At 39.9% G+C, this 21089-nt stretch overlaps 2 protein-coding genes and 1 long non-coding RNA gene across 3 annotated transcripts in view; 1 reads left to right on the forward strand and 2 right to left on the reverse strand.

The window, feature by feature from the left end:
* iqgap2 (IQ motif containing GTPase activating protein 2) overlaps window positions 1–6839 on the reverse strand; it is a 59555-nt gene extending 52716 nt beyond the window's left edge. Inside the window, exons 1-2 of the mRNA XM_082169984.1 lie at window positions 6560–6839; window positions 656–755 (exon numbers count right to left, since the gene is read on the reverse strand). Of these exons, the coding sequence (XP_082026110.1) occupies window positions 656–755; window positions 6560–6641 (182 nt within the window). The 5' untranslated portion in view covers window positions 6642–6839. The remainder of the gene's footprint in view (window positions 1–655; window positions 756–6559) is intronic.
* LOC309499037 lies at window positions 762–4411 on the forward strand. Its single transcript, XR_014206109.1, has 2 exons — window positions 762–1525; window positions 1679–4411. It is a non-coding gene; the product is annotated as an uncharacterized lncRNA (long non-coding RNA).
* An 870-nt stretch (window positions 6840–7709) lies between the features above and the next one.
* On the reverse strand, window positions 7710–20599 carry LOC309500126 (arrestin domain-containing protein 3-like; the record flags this gene model as incomplete). The annotated part of the gene is made up of 5 exons (XM_082171691.1): window positions 20288–20599; window positions 12075–12119; window positions 11916–11976; window positions 11185–11332; window positions 7710–7751 (listed from the first exon to the last, which is right to left on the reverse strand). The coding sequence occupies exons 1-5, from the start codon at window positions 20427–20429 to the stop codon at window positions 7710–7712; spliced, it is 438 nt and encodes a 145-aa protein (XP_082027817.1). The 5' UTR covers window positions 20430–20599.
* Between the last annotated feature and the right edge of the window lie 490 nt (window positions 20600–21089).

Consider the following 21089-nt stretch of genomic DNA (forward strand, 5'->3'; position numbering starts at 1 on the left):
TAAAGTTCATGTCCATAATAAATCTTCACCCTTTTACAGTAGAAGGACCATGAGTATCATAAAGTTACTGTAATCCATATGACTCATTTGAGGGAACCATATTATAATGTACCTTTAATGTCCCTTCACTTCCCTTTAGCTTTTTTAAGTTTATCCAAAGTCCCTTTAAGGCAAGTGACTCAGCAACCATCTCTGAAACTCCTCTCTGGCAGCTATTTTAGTCATGCAAGTACAGCTCTCATCTCTGTGAATGAGGAAACATCAAATTCTCCAAAGCTGTTCACTGAGCTTACGATAAAATTTTATATTTGAAATCACCAATGAAATCTGACAACAACTGTCTCATAAATTGTTTCTAAAAACTCAAATCACGACAAAAAAAAAAACTGCATTTTTCAGGCTGGACCAGCCAATGCACGTGTGCAGTCAGAAGCGCACATCTCAGAGCACTGACTGATTCTGTATCGACCAGAGCTTCTAAAGGCAGCTGCAGTGATGCAATAACTGTACCAATAGGCAATTGGCTCTTTTATTTAGAAGGCGGGACTTATTCTGTCATAAAGTATTTGGTTTACCCAATATTGTATTTTTATCTGGTCCCATGACAATGGCTCAATATGTAGGCCTATCTGTGGTGTGACAAACTTCTACTCACTGTTTGGCTTCCTCTAGGTGACAAAGGTATTCATATGCAATATTCTGCCTCCTCCTCTCGTCCATTTCTTCCGCCGACAGCCTCTCATCGTCCACAATGGCTGTAGGATAAACAAAGGAAAATAACAGTTGGAGAATGCAAGAATAGCTTTTTCCATACTGGTGGAATAACACATCAGAACGCTGAGAGTGACATTTTCCTCTCCAGTTTAATCAGCCAACTTTAGCAAAGCCAACACAACCACCACTAGACACACTATGACAAAAGGTATTGAATGAATCTGATGGTGTGTAGCCAAGTTCCATTCTGCTGATTATATTTTATTCAGACTTTGTGTGTTTCAGACAGCTGTTGATTTAAGTCACACTGGAATTAGATTTTAGCAGCGTGAATTGGAAAAGGTTTCTCAAGCAATTTGTTTTGAAGGAGAGAAGTGAATCAGAAACACACCACACTTAAACCCCTATACGAACAACTAGACAAAACACTGAATGTGTGTGCAAGGTTGAGTAATTTTATACAATATACACATGCAGAAATAATCAGCATCTCTTTCATCACTGTCAGCAGTGCATGAAAGAATCAGGAAGTGACACTCTTACGACAAGCGGCTGTCAGCTGTCAGTACTGTTGCATTACGAAACCATTTGTGGCTGACATTTACGTGATTGCTACTACGTTTCCTTTCCGCCACCTTCATCTTCAGCTCACAACACTGCCGAGTTCAATGCGATCACTTTATTTCTGCTTAAGCAGAGCTGACATCTTTTACACATAACTTAAGCTGGTCACACGAAGAGGTTAATCAATCCTCACTGTCCTTGCTCTCAACTTGTAGTGACTCCAAAAAGTAATTCAAGACACTTAAAGGTATAGCGGAGGATGTTTTACTTCCTGGTGGGTAACCTATACTATTGGTCCTCCTAATTGTCAATCATTCTGGTGAATCAATCAAACTTTTCAAAAAGTGGAGAGGGCGGGTCTTATCTAAAATTTGGAAAGATCCTCCGCTATACCTTTAAGTCACATGAACATCATTGCATTCGATACAAAATATCAAAATCAAGTGGCATCTGAAACGATGCTAGGTCATTCCGTGTCAACTCAACCAGAGGTCCCCGGCTAAAAATGTTTGATTTTGATCATTTCTTTTCTGGTGAAAGACAAACATAAATGAAGAAGAAAGCCAAAATATGAAATGTCATGAATGAATATTTACTGAGTAATCCACTATTTTGTAGAGGGGACTGAAAATGACAATTTCACCTGAGATTTGGAGCCAAATTACAGGGGGGTAAAATGACTTTAAAAGCCTCATTATTTTATTTTTAGGTCTATTACTTAACTTTTGAAAGAGCAATCTTTGTTGCATTATATGCCAACGATGAAAGTTGGGATAAAAAAATGGGAAGGACCCTGGGAAAAAGCACTTCCTATGTTTTTTCCCCTAAGTGTGCATGCCTGCAACTCAAGAAATATTAAAGATATTTTAATATCCTTTCAGATTTTGGTTCTTAACAAACTTTCCTCGATATATCAATTCTTAAGGCCCTACATGGTTAATTTCCAGATATATAGGGATTTCAATGTGGCTCTTTGAGTAAATTGTTATTTTCAGTGGTCAAAAAACAAATGTGGGCCATATTTGTACTGTACAACCGATACTTTTTTATTTTAAAGAGGAATGTCTGAATAACAAATTCTGTTAAAACTAGAAATGTTTCTTGTTTCCCTTTATCAAAACAAATGCATAGAACATTCCTGTCTGAGTACCATAAATACAATTTTTCCATAGTTTGCATCCCTGTAACTCTACAAGTATTAAACATATCTTATATCCTTTTTTAAAATCTGGTTCTTCATAAACTTCTCTTTTGGATTCTTCATTTTAAGGCCCTATATGGTTCAATTCCAGAGATATGGAGATCCCAATGTGACTATGTTCAACATGTTGAATTTTACCTATTTTCACTGGTTGAAAACCAAATGTGGGTCACTATGCATGCATACAGCTAATACTTAAGGTATTTAAAGAATAATCTCTGAAAAACAAATAACATTAAAAAGTGAAATGTATATTGTTTCCCTATAACATTTACTTGTTATTTAATCATTTATTTTAATGGCATGGAGCTGCCACTTAAACACTCACCAACCACATGATGTAACCAACACAATCATGTCAAAAATCATGTTAAAATCAGGACTGAATTTCAAATATGGATTCTATTTTGAATTTATACTGCTAAAAAAGTTTGTGAAGCCCTTGTTTGACATGCTGTGACCCAACACATTAACATGACACACTTAGGCTACAGATCAACTGTCAACCACATATCCCCATCACAAGACCATCTATGAAAGCAGCACAGAATTTCACAATCTGTTGCATTTACCACAGAGCTCATGATTGATTCTGAGAACTCTAGCAGATGTAGTGGCACTCACGTCAATTGGTTTAATAAGTTATTTGATTATACAATCGCCCATCCCATGACTTAAATATATGGTGTATCTCTATAGCCTGGTGGAGCCCAGGTGAAACATCAATAAAAAAGTAAAATATGACACTTATTATGACTCTTAGTGAAGTAGGCCACATCCATTCTCAAGCAAAAGACAAAGACCAGTTCAGTCAAAAAGAAACCTAAAGGCACCTAAAGAGAACTTGTGATGCTCTGACATGCAACAAGAAATTTCAATTTTACCTCTGATAAGATCAGACTGAGCACAAGACTGTACAACTACTAAGTGTTTTCACAATCCTCACTCATCTAGTAATAATTAAGCTTGCTGACACACGGTCACATGCTGGCCTTTGTTCGAGTAAATGAGATTCAATCCTGTTATAGTAAACAACACTGCAAATTTCTCACCCTGTCGCACAGGCTCAGGCTTGCTAGTTAACCTCTGTGGGGATTCATTACGTAGGTCAGCATTATCACCTTAAATCTGTCCCATTGACAATAACTCAATATTTTGAAAACATAGCAACAAAAGTGGGTTCTCATAAAGCATCTGTGCATTTCAAATATTATAATTAAAGAAAGAACAATCCAACGGCCACTTGAGGAAACATCAGAGATGCTCAGGACCCGGTTGACTAAGATCTGATGTTGCACTTGCAACATTATAGTAAGAGATGCTATTCTAAAGTTGTGGTGTCAATAAGATTTTTATTAATAAATTAAAATTTGTATTCAGCAAGGATGCTTTAAAATTGATCAAAAGTGACAGATAAGACAATTATAATTTTAGAAGATAATATTTATAAATGTTGTCCTTTATGAATTCATCAAATAATTTTGAACTGTTTTCAACACTGATAATGATAATAATAATAATAAGACATATTTTTAAACAGCGAATCAGCATATTATAATAATTTCTTAAGGCTTATCTCAAAATCGTTTAAACATCTTAACACTTTTGAACAGTATGTACATTGTGCCAGCAACCGCACCACACGTATAGTGGTTGTGAGGGGAACATCAGTTAGTAAACTGTGGCCATCCAATCTCTCATATCAATATGTGTCACAGCTACCTCACATGATAATGAGATGCACTGTATGGCATTTCAGTTTTCTTTGCTCAATATGATGTCATTCCATGTATATATCCTGCACAGTCCTCAACCAAAGGATGCCATCCCATGTGATGCACACTTTGACCCAACCATTTCTCTTCAAACAAACAGCATAAGACACAGGGAATAGTTGTACAACAGCTTTTTGAGTCAAATGCAATATGAGAATGTGTTGTCATATCTAAAAATCTGCTTTTTTTATGAATAAAAAAAGCAATTAATAACAAAAATGCTAATGTAAACAGCCTAGATAAATCAGCAGAATGAAACCAGCGGCCTTGTCAGCAGTTTAGCTGGAATGTGATCTCGGTCACGGTGCCAGTGTTGACACGAGTTAAGTAAACTTCATTTAAAGAGCCGACAAATAGTGCTCAAGTACATCTCTCAACCTTGATTTGATATGGTGGAGTTAATCTCAAACTAGCAGGTTCTGATACACAACCAACTAGTAGTTCACACCAGAGTCAAATGTGTGCTACACAAACAGCATCTTGAACATTCTTCATCATAGATATAAACAGTATAGACATGATGTCTTGTCAGCATTGCGCAATGTGTGTGTTTAATAAAACCTGCACAGATAAACTCCTCAAACCGAATTCCTCAAATATCTGAACTGTACAGAGACTGTCAGGTGCTTTTACAAAGGGCAGAGGTAATGTTTAACTGGAGAAAACTATCATGGAGCTTCTCTTTGCTCAGGCCACAGCATGAGATCTAATGCCAAAAATACACAAGCACTTTTCTGAGGCAACATACCATCAGGATATGTCAGGAAAAGATCTGGGATCTAGCTCAGGACAAAGGACAAAATAGTTGCATATAGGGCTGCACAACATATCGAAATTATCGAAATATCGCAAATGTATATCGCAACAGGGGGTCATGAACAAAAGACAAAGAGAGAATCACTCACTGCTCTTGGCTGAATAACTTTTGTAGTTTTAATAAGCAAAGTTTTATTTTTACATCTGATTATTCAGTTTCTGTTATTAAATAACCCTAATATAGGCCTTCCTGAAACGCTAAACCCAGTGGTTTACACTGATGTTAAAATAGGCCTGAGACTTCTTATGCTACAGTAAAACACTAATTTTTCTTCAATATCGTGCAGCCCTAGTTGCATATTTGTAGGGTTCAAAAGACATTTTTAATGTTTCAGAGAAGTTCTGTCATCATTTACTCACCTTAAATTTGTTCCAAACCTCTATGAGTTTCTTTTTTTCTATGGATATAGACTGATAATCATATAATTTTAAACAGTTTTCACACTTTTCTACTTTATAGGGATAGTTCACCCAAAAATTTACATTTTGTCATCATTTACTCACCCTCATGTTGTTCCAAACCTCTATGGGTTTCTCTGTTCTGTTGAACACAAAAGAAGATATTTTGAAGAATATTGGTAATCAAACAGTTGATGGGCCCCATTGACTTCCATAGTATTTTTTTTTTCCTACTATGGAAGTCAATGGGGTCCAACAACTGTTTGATTACCAACATTCTTCAAATTATCTTATTTGTGTTCAACAGAAGACAGAAACTCAGACAGGTCTGAAATAAGTTGAGGGCAAGTAAATGATGACAGAATTTTCATTTTTGGATGAACTATCCCTTTAAACTTTTAAGGAATAAGTAACACTTATTTAATGTATTGCTTCCAAAAAATTACTCAACTCTAATTACCAACCACCAGATCTGCATATCAGTTATTGAACACAGAAATAATCAGTATTGTTTGTATATCAATCTTTCATCTCTAGATAAAACTTGCCTTTGTGTTAAATACAACTAGTGAGAGGCCTTCGGGGGTAACTTCAAATACACATTTCCAGCACTCAAAAAAAAAGCATTTTCATGTAACCTAATAAACGTTAACTGGCTTTATTCAAGTCCAAAATATGATTTAAAATAAGCAATGCATTAAGGTTACACCATTGAAAATCATCTTTTAAACATCAGGTAAGGTATAGATCCTAAGGCAAAAATGCTACCACATTTTATAGTGTGCTTCCAAATAATTCTGAATAATTATTGAGAAAATATTGTGTAAAAAATAAAATAATAATGTATATTAAAAAACATATATATTTCATAAAATAAAATAAACAATCCAGGGGGAATCACCCAAACTAACCATTCACTGCAGTGATAATGGATGTCAGATTGCTGTTGCAGATACTCTTGCTTGCCAACTGTCATGGACATGTTAGGCAAGCTACAGTAAATTCACATTCAAGTTATACTCATTTCGTTTAATAACATTAATAGAATAGTTTCACATAACTGACATGAAGTGAAGTGGCTCTTACTTACATCCATATCGTGGTCTGAGAGAGCTTGCACCGTCTTCATGGTACATCCTGCTTCCTCTGAAACTCTGCTGAGCCTCTACCATAAACTGCGCGAGGACTTTCTCACACTTACTTCGGACTTCTTTCTCAAGAGAGCAAAACAAAATCTACCCCTTTTGTCAGCATTGGTGCCGAGAAAAGCGCCGTACCCCTAGCATTGAGAAGCTTTCGTTTACTGCGTCTCTTCCTTTGCCTGTCAACCTGAAAACCCCCTGTGAGCTCGCGCTGAAGCTCTGAAACTGACACTGAATGGCGGCTCCACCTGCTGGCGCGTGACGCTTCTGGACTCTAGCACTTATTTGCACTTATTTTGCAATATTGGCCTCAAAAAGTGTTTGGACACTTAAGTTATATTTAAAAGCGTGATCAGTTTCTATAAATAAAGATAGAGCACACAAACAAAAGCAAAAACAAAACAGTTCTCTATAAATAAACAAACAAACAAACAAATAATTTCAAGGTTTTGAATGATAAAATTATACATAAAACAATAGAAACGCCTGTTGTTACTCTGTGTGAAGTAAACTTACTAGAGGATTGACTTAATATAAAAAAATATATATATAAAAAAAACATGGGACATGATTAAAAGTTGTTGCAAAAATGCTATTCTGAGGGAAATCTCAAGCATTATTTGTGCATCTCCTGGTTTTATATTATGTATCAATGATATAGAGACATAATTAAGTGTGACTTAAGTGTTCAAAAGTGCACAAATACTTCCATTTACGGTTCATATCCATTTTGGCCTAATACAATGTATTTGAATGGAATCTAATTTCATAGGTCACGCTTTATTTTCATACTTTACACACAAAGATATGTTTCTAGTTCAGAGATAAAGGCCTGGTTTCACAGACAGGGCTTAGATTAAACCAGGGTTAGGCTTTACTTCAATTAAGACATTTAAGTAGCTTTTATAAACATGCCTTAAAAAACAATGGCACTGATATATTTTAAGATGTCAATGCAAGTTACTTTCGGTTAAGACTGCTCAAACGTGCATTTTAGTCTGGGACTAGGCTTAAGCCTTGTCTGTGAAACCGGGGGTAAATGTGACAGATGGGATTCTCCTTTTAGAGTAAAAATTCTATATTTTTTTCATGAACTAGCTAGTTCCAGACACCACACCTCCAGCAGATGTCAGTGTCGTACTGCATTTAAGGATCCAATCCAGAACACAACATAAAATAGGGTGAAAGTAAGGGAAATTTGGCATATTTTGACAATTTATCTATGCAAGTAAGAAAATGTTGTCCTGCTACAGTATGTGATGAGTAGAGCCCACTAGGGTCCTCCACTAAGTGTCAAAAGAGAGGGGGCCAATACATTTTCTTGTTTTTTAGGATTGGTACTGAAAATATTTCCCTATAAAGTCTGTCATATTACATTTTTAGAAAACATCATTTTTTTTATTCATGTGCCCTCATAATCTTTAATCAAAAAACGTCCCCCTCCCTCTTGCTGCAACATCTCTTCTCTTCTCTGATGACGCGTTTACTGGTATTTTTGGTGCAAAACTACTGAACGCCTGTGACAGTGGAATTTGAAGTTGTAGAGAATAGCCACACATGTGTATCAGTAAATTTGAAGTCACGGAGAGAAATGTTTTAAGAGTTGCAAACTTGTAGACTTTTTTTTATCTTCCACAAACACAACACAACAGTTACACCTTCTCAAATTCTTCATTGCAGGTGCACAAATCCTATTCTACAAATCACAAATTAAGAAACTCATACGCTCACATTTTTGCAACAGTTGCTGCAGTGAATATGGTGCAAAACGCATTTACACACCCGCATCAAGAAATGTGAAGTCATGGAGAAATTTTGCTCATCTGCAAATCAGTATGTGAATTCATCCAATGAGAGTTGCACACTTGTAGAATATTTTCTCACAAATGTCTTGTATATTTTTCTAGCACAAACACAAGTACATAACTACAGCTGCTTGAATCTGCTGCGACCAATCTCAAACACTGTTTTTCGCTTTCAAGTGACAAGTTTCGCGCGCTCTCCCTTTTGCACCAAGTGCACCGTGAAATGTGGGGCAAAAGTGAGTTGTGCATCTGTAGAGGCAGTGGGCGGAGCCTACATGAATATTCATGAGTTTCCCGGGCATGCGCGTGGAACTGCTCATTCTAGTTCACGATCCTCGTTTCTCAGCAGGTTTAATGGATTATTTCAAAAAAGGTAAATATAGTTTCAGCGCGAACTTAAACTACAATTGTGTATCGTTTTGTTAAATTCATAATGTTTTTATTAATTCGTCACTGACTGAACGATTGCTGGCATTCACTTCGTGTAGGCCTATATACAGTAGCTACAGCAAACTTCAACTCGCCGTATAAATTGCACCTTGCGAAGCTTTAAAACTGTGGCTTTTACTAATTATTATCATTTGTTGATTGCAATAAATTAAATAAACCTTCACAAATGTATCTGTGGGCTAACACTTTTTAAAATATATATAATAGGCTATATCCTGGTGTGATTGTTCTTAAATTCTTGTTCGTTTAAATAAGCCAAATCATTTAAGACCAAACTCAAGCATGAATGTGTTGCTTTAATACATACGTACAATTTGGATTAAACAAAATTGTATGGACAAAAGTGGATAAATTACATTTGATACAACTAGGTTACTGTAAATGAGAAACAAAAAACACTTAACATTATTTTACGGAATATAATAAGCCACCAATTTGATGTTCTAAAAAAAAATATTTACAAACATACTGGCAAAATAATGTAACAATATTATTTTTAATGTTTTGATTGCAAGGTGTGCTTGTGCTGGTTTTGATTTAATAATATATACACGGTTCAAAAGTTTGGTATTAGTAAGGTTCTAAGGTATAAGGTACCAAGACTACATTTATCTGAAAAACAGTAATATTGTGAAATATTTTTATCAACTGTCTTCTATTTTAATGTTTTAAAAAAAATATTGTGATGGCAGAGCTCATTTTACTCTAGATTTCAGTGTCACATGACCCTTCAGAAATCATTCTAATACTGATTTGCTGCTCAAGAAACATTTCTGATTATTATCACAGTTGAAAATGGTTGTGCTGCTTAATGAAGTGTGGAAATTGACCTTGCCTGCTATAAAAGTATAACATTTCTTAAATCATAGTGATTCCAAACTTTTGTCATGCAAATCTTAAATACCAGAATGTCATGTTTTAACATTGATCCAACAAAGTTTAAAGGTTTCATTTTCAAGAGTTCAAGTCAGAAGTAGATCATGCATTTGTATCAATGGTCATCATTGTGTATCATCCAGGCACACAGAGCAACACATAAGGTCAAAGAAAGAACATGACAACGAGAAACATCAGTATAGGGTGCAAAATGTTTATTTGGACATGGATATGGTTGTGGAGTTATTTCCCAGAGATTATTGCCAGAGATGACACAGTTGTAAAGCTTCATAAGGTAAGGTATCAGAAGAGCTTAGCAATAAATAAATTAAATGGTAATGGTTCATGTATTTAGGAATATTCTGCTCTTCTGTTGGAAATAAGTGTTGCTGTAATCATTCAGGTGTTCTGGAATTTTTGGTTTTACGGTAAAAGTGGAACGTTATTTTTTTTTATTTTTTTTTATTGCAGTGACATTCAACAAATGATAACAAAAGACAGTTTAAAGCATTGCAATGTACAGAGGAAAACCACAACGAAATGAACGAGTTGAAGTTTGCTGTGCTTTATAAACTAGGCCTACACGAAGTGAATGCCAGCAATCATTCAGTCAGTGACGAATTAATAAAAACATTATGAATTTAACAAAACGATACACAATTGTAGTTTAAGTTCGCGCTGAAACTATATTTACCTTTTTTGAAATAATCCATTAAACCTGCTGAGAAACGAGGAGCGTGAACTAGAATGAGCAGTTCCACGCGCATGCCCGGGAAACTCATGAATATTCATGTAGGCTCCGCCCACTGCCTCTACAGATGCACAACTCACTTTTGCCCCACATTTCACGGTGCACTTGGTGCAAAAGGGAGAGCGCGCGAAACTTGTCACTTGAAAGCGAAAAACAGTGTTTGAGATTGGTCGCAGCAGATTCAAGCAGCTGTAGTTATGTACTTGTGTTTGTGCTAGAAAAATATACAAGACATTTGTGAGAAAATATTCTACAAGTGTGCAACTCTCATTGGATGAATTCACATACTGATTTGCAGATGAGCAAAATTTCTCCATGACTTCACATTTCTTGATGCGGGTGTGTAAATGCGTTTTGCACCATATTCACTGCAGCAACTGTAGCAAAAATGTGAGCGTATGAGTTTCTTAATTTGTGATTTGTAGAATAGGATTTGTGCACCTGCAATGAAGAATTTGAGAAGGTGTAACTGTTGTGTTGTGTTTGTGGAAGATAAAAAAAAGTCTACAAGTTTGCAACTCTTAAAACATTTCTCTCCGTGACTTCAAATTTACTGATACACATGTGTGGCTATTCTCTACAACTTCAAATTCCACTGTCACAGGCGTTCAGTAGTTTTGCACCAAAAATACCTCCATAACTGAACCTCAAAACATGAAAGAAAGTGCATGGGATATAGTCGTAATCTCACCATTAGTTGAGGATTGGACACATCAGGACTGGGGACATAGTGAAACTCTGCTTTGGCTTTACTAGAAATACGCATTGATCGGGATAGTTTTGTCTCCAAAATGTAGACGATTTTTCCAACTGAAGCTTTGTAAGTTGGTGGGAAGTGCCTATAAGAAAATAATGTCATGTGTAAACACAGAGTAATTGTACAGCAGAAAGTAAAGCATCATTAAAAAATTTGAAGTTCTATTTTATTAATTCTATTTTTATTTTTTAGATATATATTGATATTAAATTGTGCAGTCAAGCCATTTTTTTTAAAAGATATTATTAATATCTGAAAAACTTGTCCTCCAAATCAAAGTTAATGAGTCATAACCAAAATGTCTGGGTATTTAAAAAATGTAATAACAGTTGTGTTAATTTGCATACTCAAAGTGCAAATAAAGGATTAGTATTTTTTTTTACCTTTTTAAAAAAAAAATTTTACTTGATGGTACATTATTTTTAGGACATTTATTTTTGTTTGTTTGTTTGTCTTTATGTTTGTTAATATAAAATATTTTTAAAATAATTTATGAAAACAAGATGAATACAAAAATTACTGAAAATGTATTTTAAACTTTGCTCTTCAAATACTTTTCTTTAGCCTATATTATCTCTGGCATCCTTCTTGTTGTTATAGACCCACATACACATTTTACAGTCAATTAGCCTACATTTTACTAGATGTAACTAACCGTAACTTACTGTAGAGGCAACTGAAAAGTGAATGGATAAACATGATGGCCTGGTGCCACAACCGAAGAATCTAAAAAAATATATAATAATAAAAAAAAGTTATATAGTTATATACAAAGTTTAATTCTCAAAGCTCTTTTTGCAATATTCATCCGCGAACAGACTTACACGGCTGTCCTGATGGATCTCTCAGCATCATCTCATGGTCATTACCTACAAGATCCAGTTACAGGACAAAATACAACTTTTTAAATCGATCTGATTTCCACTAACTGTTAGTAGCCTACCACAAAAACTACAAATTCCTCTTTCATTTCATTTATTTATATATTCTCTTTTCATGGTAATGCAACACGAAATGCCACAACAACAATCCAACAAACACAACAAAAATACATTCCATGACAAAAAGAACAGGAGTAGGATGAAGAAAAAAAAATCTTATAAACTCCTACCCCATTCTTATATTAAGAAAGTTACAAATTAGATGGCCTCACCGACATAACAAAAAATAACAACGCCAAAAAAATTACAAAATAGCGCAGACCAGATGTAATCTACTTTCCAGTTTAACAAATTTTATTTAATTTTATTTTTTTATTTTTTTATTATTAATTCTGCTTACACAACACTAAACAAACAAAAACAAACACAACAATAATACAATGATGACAAGTCTTGTAACAAAAACAACGACGAGACCATCATTGTTGTTATAATTTTAACAATTTTCACATTCATCTTTGTACAAGTTAAGTATCTTCTGTTTATACTTATATTTAAATTGAAGAATATTTGAACAACATTTTAGATCATTTTAGGGGGGTTTTCCCTTATTTTGATAAATCATTATTTCTTCTGCTTGTCTCAATATTTACAGTAAAAAGGGTTTGCAGTCCATGCGGTAACAGGCAATGTTTTGCTTTATGAACAACTAATAAAGTTTGTAAAGAAACCAAGTCCTTCAATTTGAGTAGTCCTGACCTCAGAAACAGTCCTATAGTATGTTCTCTTGGAGCAACTCCATTAATTATTCATATAGCCCTTTTTTGCAAAATAAATAAAGGCATTAAATTAGTGAAATAAGAATTACCCCATACCTCCAAACAATACATCAAATATGGCAAAATAAAGGAACAATATAGGATTCTCATTGCCTTATAATTTAACATACTTTACTTTACTCAAAACGGCAATGTTTTTACAAATTGTATTTCTTACATACGCTATGTGTGACTTCCATTAAAATTTTTCATCAATGAGTACTCCTAAAAACCTAAATTCTGACACTCTCTCAATAGTTATTCCATTTAAAGTCAAACGAACATTATCAGGGCATTTTTTATTTCTAAACAACATACATTTTGTTCTCTCACGAGAGGTCTCTCGTACTGCGTAAGTATCTTACGCTAGGGGAAAATCCCTTTTCCGTGAGATATTGAAGCCAAAAAATTATCCTTAATTTTGTATTATTGTAAAACGCGTTGCGGCAGCATACAGACATAGGCAAGACGGCTCGTGTGCCTATTGACTGTTCTGCGGCAACTGCAGCAGCCTATCGAGCGAGGCCTAGCGTGACGTCAGACCCAATGAGGGTGCTTCGCGCCCACTGCGTCACGTCCCGCCGAAACGGGCGTGGCGTAGGCCTATAAATACAGCTCGCAGGCAGCTGATATCTGATTTTTCATCTCTTCAGCGAAGCACACGCATCGCTGGATCCGGAGAGAAGCCGCGCCGTCTGAGGAAGCACTTGCAGCGGGACGAGTCGTCACTGAAGTCGCTGGCCGCGCCGCCTTCAATCGCCTTCCTGCTGCGCTATCCGCCGCCTATATCCTTTACACTCTCTGTTGTGAGTGTGTTCGCCGCCGCGACACACACTGTCTAAAAGAGCTTGCGTCTTTTTGAAGATGCCTTCCTGCGGCTCGTGCAGAGCCACACTCAGCGACGGGGACCGCCACGTTATCTGCGTTTCCTGCCTGGGTGAGGATCATGCAGCTCTCGCGCTCGCTGACGGCGGCTGCCATCACTGCGAGCTACTGCCTATGGCGACTCTGAGGACTCGCCTGGCATATTTCACTGAGACTGCACCTCCGCCCGTTGTAGTGCCGCGCCGTAAAAAGCGCCGTGCTCAATGGGTCCCGGAACCTTCCCCCACACGTCAAAGCTCGCCGGTTCGCCCGCCAGCTTCACCGGCTTCGTCAGTGTCTCTTCCTGACGAACAGCGGCCGCCGTCTGCTGCCGCTTCCGTCGATGACGCTGATGAAAAAGCCGCGTTGGGGGAGGATGATTCCTGCTCTCTCCTGGCATCGGGCAGTCAGGATTGGGCGAGCTCTGTGGATCTCGCGCCCTCTGTCCGCGCATCATCAGGCAAAAGAGCTAGCATCGAGTCAGAGCTGATGCGCGTACTCGCACAGGCCGCGGCGAGCCTCGGCCTCGAGTGGTCTACGCCTGAACAGCCTGCTCACAACCGGCTGGATGGATATTTTCTTCCTGGGGAGCGTGCTTCGCCTGCGTCCAGACCAGCGCCCTTTCTTCCTGAGTAACACGAAGAAGTCGCTAAGTCTTGGAACGCCCCCTTCTCAGCTAGAATGCGCTCTTCTGTTTCGCTAGCATTCTCCGCTGTTGACGATGCTAAAAACAGAGGTTACCATTAGCTGCCGCCGGTCGAAGAAGCGATAGCAGCCCACCTATGCCCGCCCTCCGTTGGATGGCGCGCTAAGCTGGCTCTGCCTTCAAAAGCTTGCCGCATATCTGCCCACTGTTATCAGCGCGCCCTCTGCCTCGAATGTCATAAGCGCGACGCTTGTGTTACAGCACACCGAAGCCCCTCTGTCGCTGAGCGACCAGAGCGCGCTTCGCATTCAACCCCTAGCCATTCATGCAGATGCATGGGCGAGGCTACCCAGTGTTTCGAAGTGGGTGCTAGACATTATAAAAACAGGCTATTCGCTACAGTTTCGCCGACGCCCTCGTCGCTATGCGACGCTCGTCGAGACCACGGTAAAAACAGAAGTAGCAGTCCTACTTCCAGCCGAAATTTTGAAACTATTGAGCAAAGGGGCCATAGAGCCGTTATCTCAAGCTCAGAGCGAAGGAGGGCTATACAGCAGATACTTCCTGGTACCGAAAAAAGACAGGGGTCTCAGACCCATACTAGATCTAAGGCAACTGAACAGAGTGCTTGCAAAGCGACAGTTCAGAATGCTCACGACCAGAAAAATCCTCACGCAGATTCGCCGAGGAGATTGGTTTGTGTCAATAGATCTGAAAGACGCGTATTTTCCAATACAGATAGCGTCACGTCACAGGCGATATTTGAGATTCGCCTTCGAGGGCCAGGCATAGCAGTACACAGTCCTACCGTTCGGCTTGTCCCTAGCACCCCGTACGTTTACGATGTGCATGGACGCAGCGCTCGCACCCCTCAGGCTACAGGGCATGCGAGTATTGAACTACTTGGACGATTGGCTGATTCTAGCTCAATCTCACTCGGTGCTCATAGAGCACAGGACCATTTTACTCGATCACCTCGAGAATCTGGGTCTCGGAGTCAATTGGGCGAAGAGTTCTCTGTCCCCCAGACAGATAATATCTTTTCTGGGCACAGAACTGGACTCGCTGTCTATGATAGCACGACTGTCACCACAGCGCGTACTAGACATTCAGCGCGCAGCGAGCTCTTTCCGCTGCGCGCATCTGTCCCGCTCAAGAAATTTCAGAGGATGCTAGGTCTCATGGCCTCAGCATCATCAGTTCTTCAGCTGGGCTTGCTTCGCATGCGCCCGCTACAGTTCTGGCTGAAAGCGCGAGTGCCGCGCCGAGCGTGGGCTTCCGGTCTGCTTCGTCTCAAGGTCAATCAGAAATGCATTGCAGCTCTGAAACCTTGGAAAGCAAACGACTGGTACCAATCAGGTGTAAGCCTGGGGACTTCCTCGAGTGTGAAGGTAGTGTCTACGGACGCATCCACCTCGGGATGGGGAGCGCTGCTCGAGGGCAGACCGTTCTTCGGCCAATGGTCGGAACGGGAAAAGCTTCTGCACATAAACTGCCTCGAAATGCTGGCAGTAGACAACGCGCTGACGCGTTTTTGTCCCCAAATACGAGGACACCACGTCCTGGTCCGTTCGCACAACATGTCAGTGGTGTCCTACATAAATCGCCAGGGCGGCCTCAGATCCCGAAACCTGCACAGGCTGACAGAACGCCTCCTGGTGTGGGCTCTCGCTGAGAGCAGCGCATGTGCCAGGGCTCCTAAACGTAGGGCCGGACAGACTGTCCAGGAACAATGTTCCGACAGGCGAGTGGTCTCTACACCCACAGACAGTCCAGCTGCTGTGGAAGAAATTCGGCAGAGCGGAAGTAGACTTGTTCGCGTCTCAAGAAAACGCTCACTGTCTGGAATTTTTCTCCAAGAGCAGGGACGCGCTGGCTCATGTATGGCCCTGCCGCCCGCTCTATGCCTTTCCTCCCGTATCTCTCCTGCCTCAGGTGATAGAGCGGATCAGGGAAGAAGGATGCTCAGTGCTACTCGTAGCGCCGTTCTGGAAAAACCAACCCTGGTTCCCAGTTCTGATGCAGCTAGCGAGCACTGCCCCATGGCCAGTGCCAGTGAGGAGGGACCTCCTCTCTAAGGCCAAGGGCTCGATTTGGCATCCGCGCCCAGAGCTGTGGTCCCTTCATGTTTGGGCCATCAACGGGTACCCGCTGACCTCCCAAGCGGAGTGTTAAACACGATCACGCAGGCTAGAGCTCCGTCTACGCGACGTCTCTATTCCTCGAAATGGTCAGTGTTCTCCAGCTGGTGCACAGCTCGTGGCGTGTCGCCCCCAGACTGTGGGGTGACGGAGGTTCTCTCCTTCCTACAAAAGCTGTTGGACAAGGGCAGGTCCCCTTCCACGCTCAAAGTTTATGTGGCGGCCATAGCAGCGTTCTCAAAAACAACGCTTGGTCAGTCAATAGGAAGGAACGATTTAGTCATCCGCTTCCTTAGAGGAGCTAAGAGACTGAATCCTCCCAGACCTCCCTCAGTCCCCGTATGGGACCTTTCTGTGGTACTGGAGGCCATGAAAGGTGACCCATTCGAGCCTTTACAGACGATTGATCTTAAACACCTGTGCCCGGTTGCATAAAGCACCTTAAGTTTTTCCCTTAAGTATGATACTTAAGGGGCGATTTCCCCTTACCTAAGAGAATAACTTAAGGGTGTTGCATATAATCTCTTAAACGGTTCTCTTAGGTAAGGGAAACATTTAAGTGTTTCACGACAGCGATCCTGGATTCACGTTATAAAAGTCTGTTGTTGCCATAGATACGCAAAACACTAACACTTTCGCAATCAAATAAAGTAGGCTAGGATATCGGAATGGATAAAGAAAACAAAAAAAGAGAGCCTAATTGGACAGAGGAGGAGAAATGCATTCTTCTTGACAAATATGGTAAAAGAAAAACTATTTTTGACCGTTGCGTTTAAATGACGGGAAAGCCCCCGCAACCCGGTGAACCTCTCTGCTGACAGACGATTTATGCACGTGGAAAACATCTCCCGCTAATATTGCGCGTCGATCAAATCGGTATTCCTGCAACAGTTTTTTATCGCTAAGATGGTCCAAAGGGTTCTCCCTATCCCTAAAAATGATTCTTGGCACATAATGATCTTCAGCTGGTTCCATAAATTCAGCCATTTCGTCTTATTTTTGTCCGCGTTACTCTTAAGGTTACGATTTCCAAACCTTAAGTTATACTTAGGGAAATGACCGTTAAGGGGTTTTATGCAACACTTGACGGTTTTTAAGGGGTTACTTAAGTGAAAAAACAGCGTTTAAGGGAAATTCTAAGTGTTTATGACGTTTCACTTAAAGAAACCCTTAAGTAACATTTAAGGGTTTTTTTCTGCAACACCCTTAGGTTTAAGGGAAACATAAGGGAGAACTTAAGGGAAAATTACACTTAAGGTGCTTTATGCAACCGGGCACTGTCTTTCAAGACAGTGTTTCTTCTGGCTCTCGCTTCAGTGAAGCGCATAGGGGACTTACACGCGCTCTCAGTAAGCGCGACGTGCATGGAGTTTGGGCCTAATGACTCAAGAGTTATACTCAAACCTAAGCACGGTTATGTTCCAAAATCCCTCAACACACCGTTTAGGGCGCAGGTCATTTCCCTGTCAGCCCTACCGGTCTCTGACGAGGAAGGAGACGCGAGCTTCCTTTGTCCAGTCAGGGCATTAAGAGCTTATGTGTCTCGCTCATCTGTCTTCAGACAGACGGAGCAGCTCTTCGTTTCGTTCAGCGGACGTTCCAAGGGACTAGCCGCGTCGAAACAGAGCCTATCCAGATAGATAGTTGACGCCATTGCGCTGGCGTACACTTCCAAGGGTATGCAGTGCCCGTTGGGTGTCAGAGCGCACTCCACGAGAAGCATGGCTTCATCGTGGGCCTGGTCAAGTGGGATTGCCTTGCAAGATATATGTATAGCGGCAGGCTGGGCCTCCCCGTCTACATTTATAAGGTTTTATAACCTTGAGGTTCCCGCCTTACAGGCCAGGCTGTTGTCGGTCTAAATATACCAGTACTGTCTGTTCTGATGCTATCGGTTCAGAATACTGTGTCTGCTGAGCACTGCTCGATGAGCACTGCTCGCTGATCGACCGCAAAATGCTTATGGGCAAATAAATAAGACCCACAATTTTCCATCAGCTCAGGCCGTACTCCGCCCTGTCTGTATGATGTAATTTGTGTCTAAGGGACGCTGCTATATGTGGAAGAGCGCGGCTCCGCCCCTCCCTCTTCCCGGACTCCCTGTGAGTTCCCCTGGTGATTATGCACTATATGAACCCCGGGCTTTCGCCCTTGGGTCTTTGGTGTCAGATCCCAGCACGCACAGCGTTTTACATTGGGTCCCCTAGCGTAAGATACTTACGCAGTACGAGAGACCTCTCGTAAGAGAACGTACTCGGTTACTAACGTAACCTCGGTTCTCTCTAGAAGAGGGAACGAGTACTGCGTATCTTGCCGTGCATGCACACGCTCTGGTTAGCTTCGGCGATGAAAAACCAGATGTCAGCTGCCTGCGAGCTGTATTTATAGGCCTAAGCCACGCCCGTTTCGGCGGGACGTGACTCAGTGGGCGCGAAGCACCCTCATTGGGTCTGACGTCACGCTAGGCCTCGCTCGATAGGCTGCTGCAGTTGCCGCAGAACAGCCAATAGGCACACGAGCCGTCTTGCCTATGTCTATATGCTGCCGCAATGCGTTTTACAATAATACAAAATTAAGGATCATTTTTTGGCTTCAATATCTCACGGAAAAGGGATTTTCCCCTAGCGTAAGATACTTACGCAGTACTCATTCCCTCTTCTAGAGAGAACCGAGGTTACGTTAGTAACCGAGTACGTTTTACTTAAATTTAACGACAGTTTATTTTTATTAAACCATTTCTGAAGTAGGACCAATTCTTGTTCAATAGTTTTCATTAATATTTTTAAGTTCTTCCCCGATACAAAAAAAATTGTATCGTCCGCAAAAAGAACAAAACGTAAAATCTTTGATTCATCACAGAGATCATTAATATATAAAGTAAATAATTTAGGCCCCAGCACAGAGCCTTGAGGGACTCCACACTGTATTGTTTCCAACTTAGATTCATGGCCTATATACTCTACATATTGTTGTCTATTTTCTAAGTAACTAATAATCCAGTTTAATACTACACCTCTAATTCCATATGTATGTAATTTAGATATCAATATACCATGATCAAGAGTGTCAAAGGCCTTTTTAAGGTCAATAAAAACACCAACTGTGTGATTTTTATGCTCCAATTCTGTAATAATGTCCTCTGTGATTTTCATCAAAGCCATAGCTGTTGAGCGGCTGCTTCGAAACCCAAACTGATTATCATGTATCAAAGAATGTTTTTCAAGAAAATAGCTTCTCCAGAATTTTTTAAGATTGAGAAAGCAAAGATATAGGCCTATAATTTGTGAGACTATGCCTATCACCAGATTTAAAAAGCGGAATAATTTTAGCCACCTTCATTTTATCTGGAAAACAACCTGTATTAAAAGACAAATTAATTATATATTTTAATGGTCCAATAATGCAACATATAGTTTCTTTGACAATATACATATCTAAGCCATCACTATCACATGAATATTTACTTTTTAATTTAAAAACAGTGGACATAATTTCAGTCTCACTAACTTCATCAAAAAAAAAAGGGATTGCATGACTCTGCTTTCACCTGTCCAGCTTTTATTTTCATTATGTAGTGGTATAGTTTTGGCAAGATTTGGACCAACATTGACAAAAAATGAATTAAATTCATCAGCCATTTTTTCACCACTTATCTCGACATTCTGTTCATTCATTAAGTATAATTACCATGCGTTTTTTCCTCCAGAACGAAAAACTTCTCCACGGAATAATACTTCTCCTTATCCGAGTAAACAACAGTTTTTTTACCGTGACGCTCGGACCAGCAAACCTCTGCTTTCCCTTTAATTTTCACACTCAGTGACTGCATTTTCGTGTCCTTCGCTACATCTAGAAGGACTTGTCCCGATATAAAATCCCCGCCGGTGATCGAAGGTATTGTTCTGATTGATAGGATTGTAAATGACAGAAATGTTTTTCACGGTGAGGAACATCGTGTCTCCAGTCCATGTAGTATCCGCTGTCGTTTGAACTCATTGGAATCGCTTTGGTAGTATGTGGACTTCCAGCTGTGGGTGGGGCATACCGGAGTTTGAAGCACTTAAAGCAGCACCAGAGCCCGTATACGGAGAGCCTTGGCACTTCCTATTAGCCCCATTGTATCGATCTTGTTTGCAGTTCCATTAGAATTCCACTGGAGGTGATCGCGGGCGAGTGCAGACTGAATGGGAGTCTATGGGGCTAGACGGCTAAATGTGTCTCTTTCACCCGATTGCCGTTGAGAAATCTCAAATTTTATTGTAGGTTTTGCAAGTTCAACATGGGTTATAGGTCGAAAATTGAATGAACGAGTACTTATGTCCTTTCGATTTCTTACAGGCTGAGTTGTTGTTGCCTGTAACACGCTAGCATTCTGCTAATGAACGCTGATTGGTCAGTGAAGGACTGATTACGACCAGAGATACCGCTTGATGGCATCGTCGCATCCGAAGCGGGACCAGAAACAAACAAAACAAAAACTCTTCTAGCA

Source organism: Leuciscus leuciscus (assembly GCF_965113295.1).
Source record: "Leuciscus leuciscus genome assembly, chromosome: 5".
Taxonomy (NCBI): domain Eukaryota; kingdom Metazoa; phylum Chordata; class Actinopteri; order Cypriniformes; family Leuciscidae; genus Leuciscus; species Leuciscus leuciscus.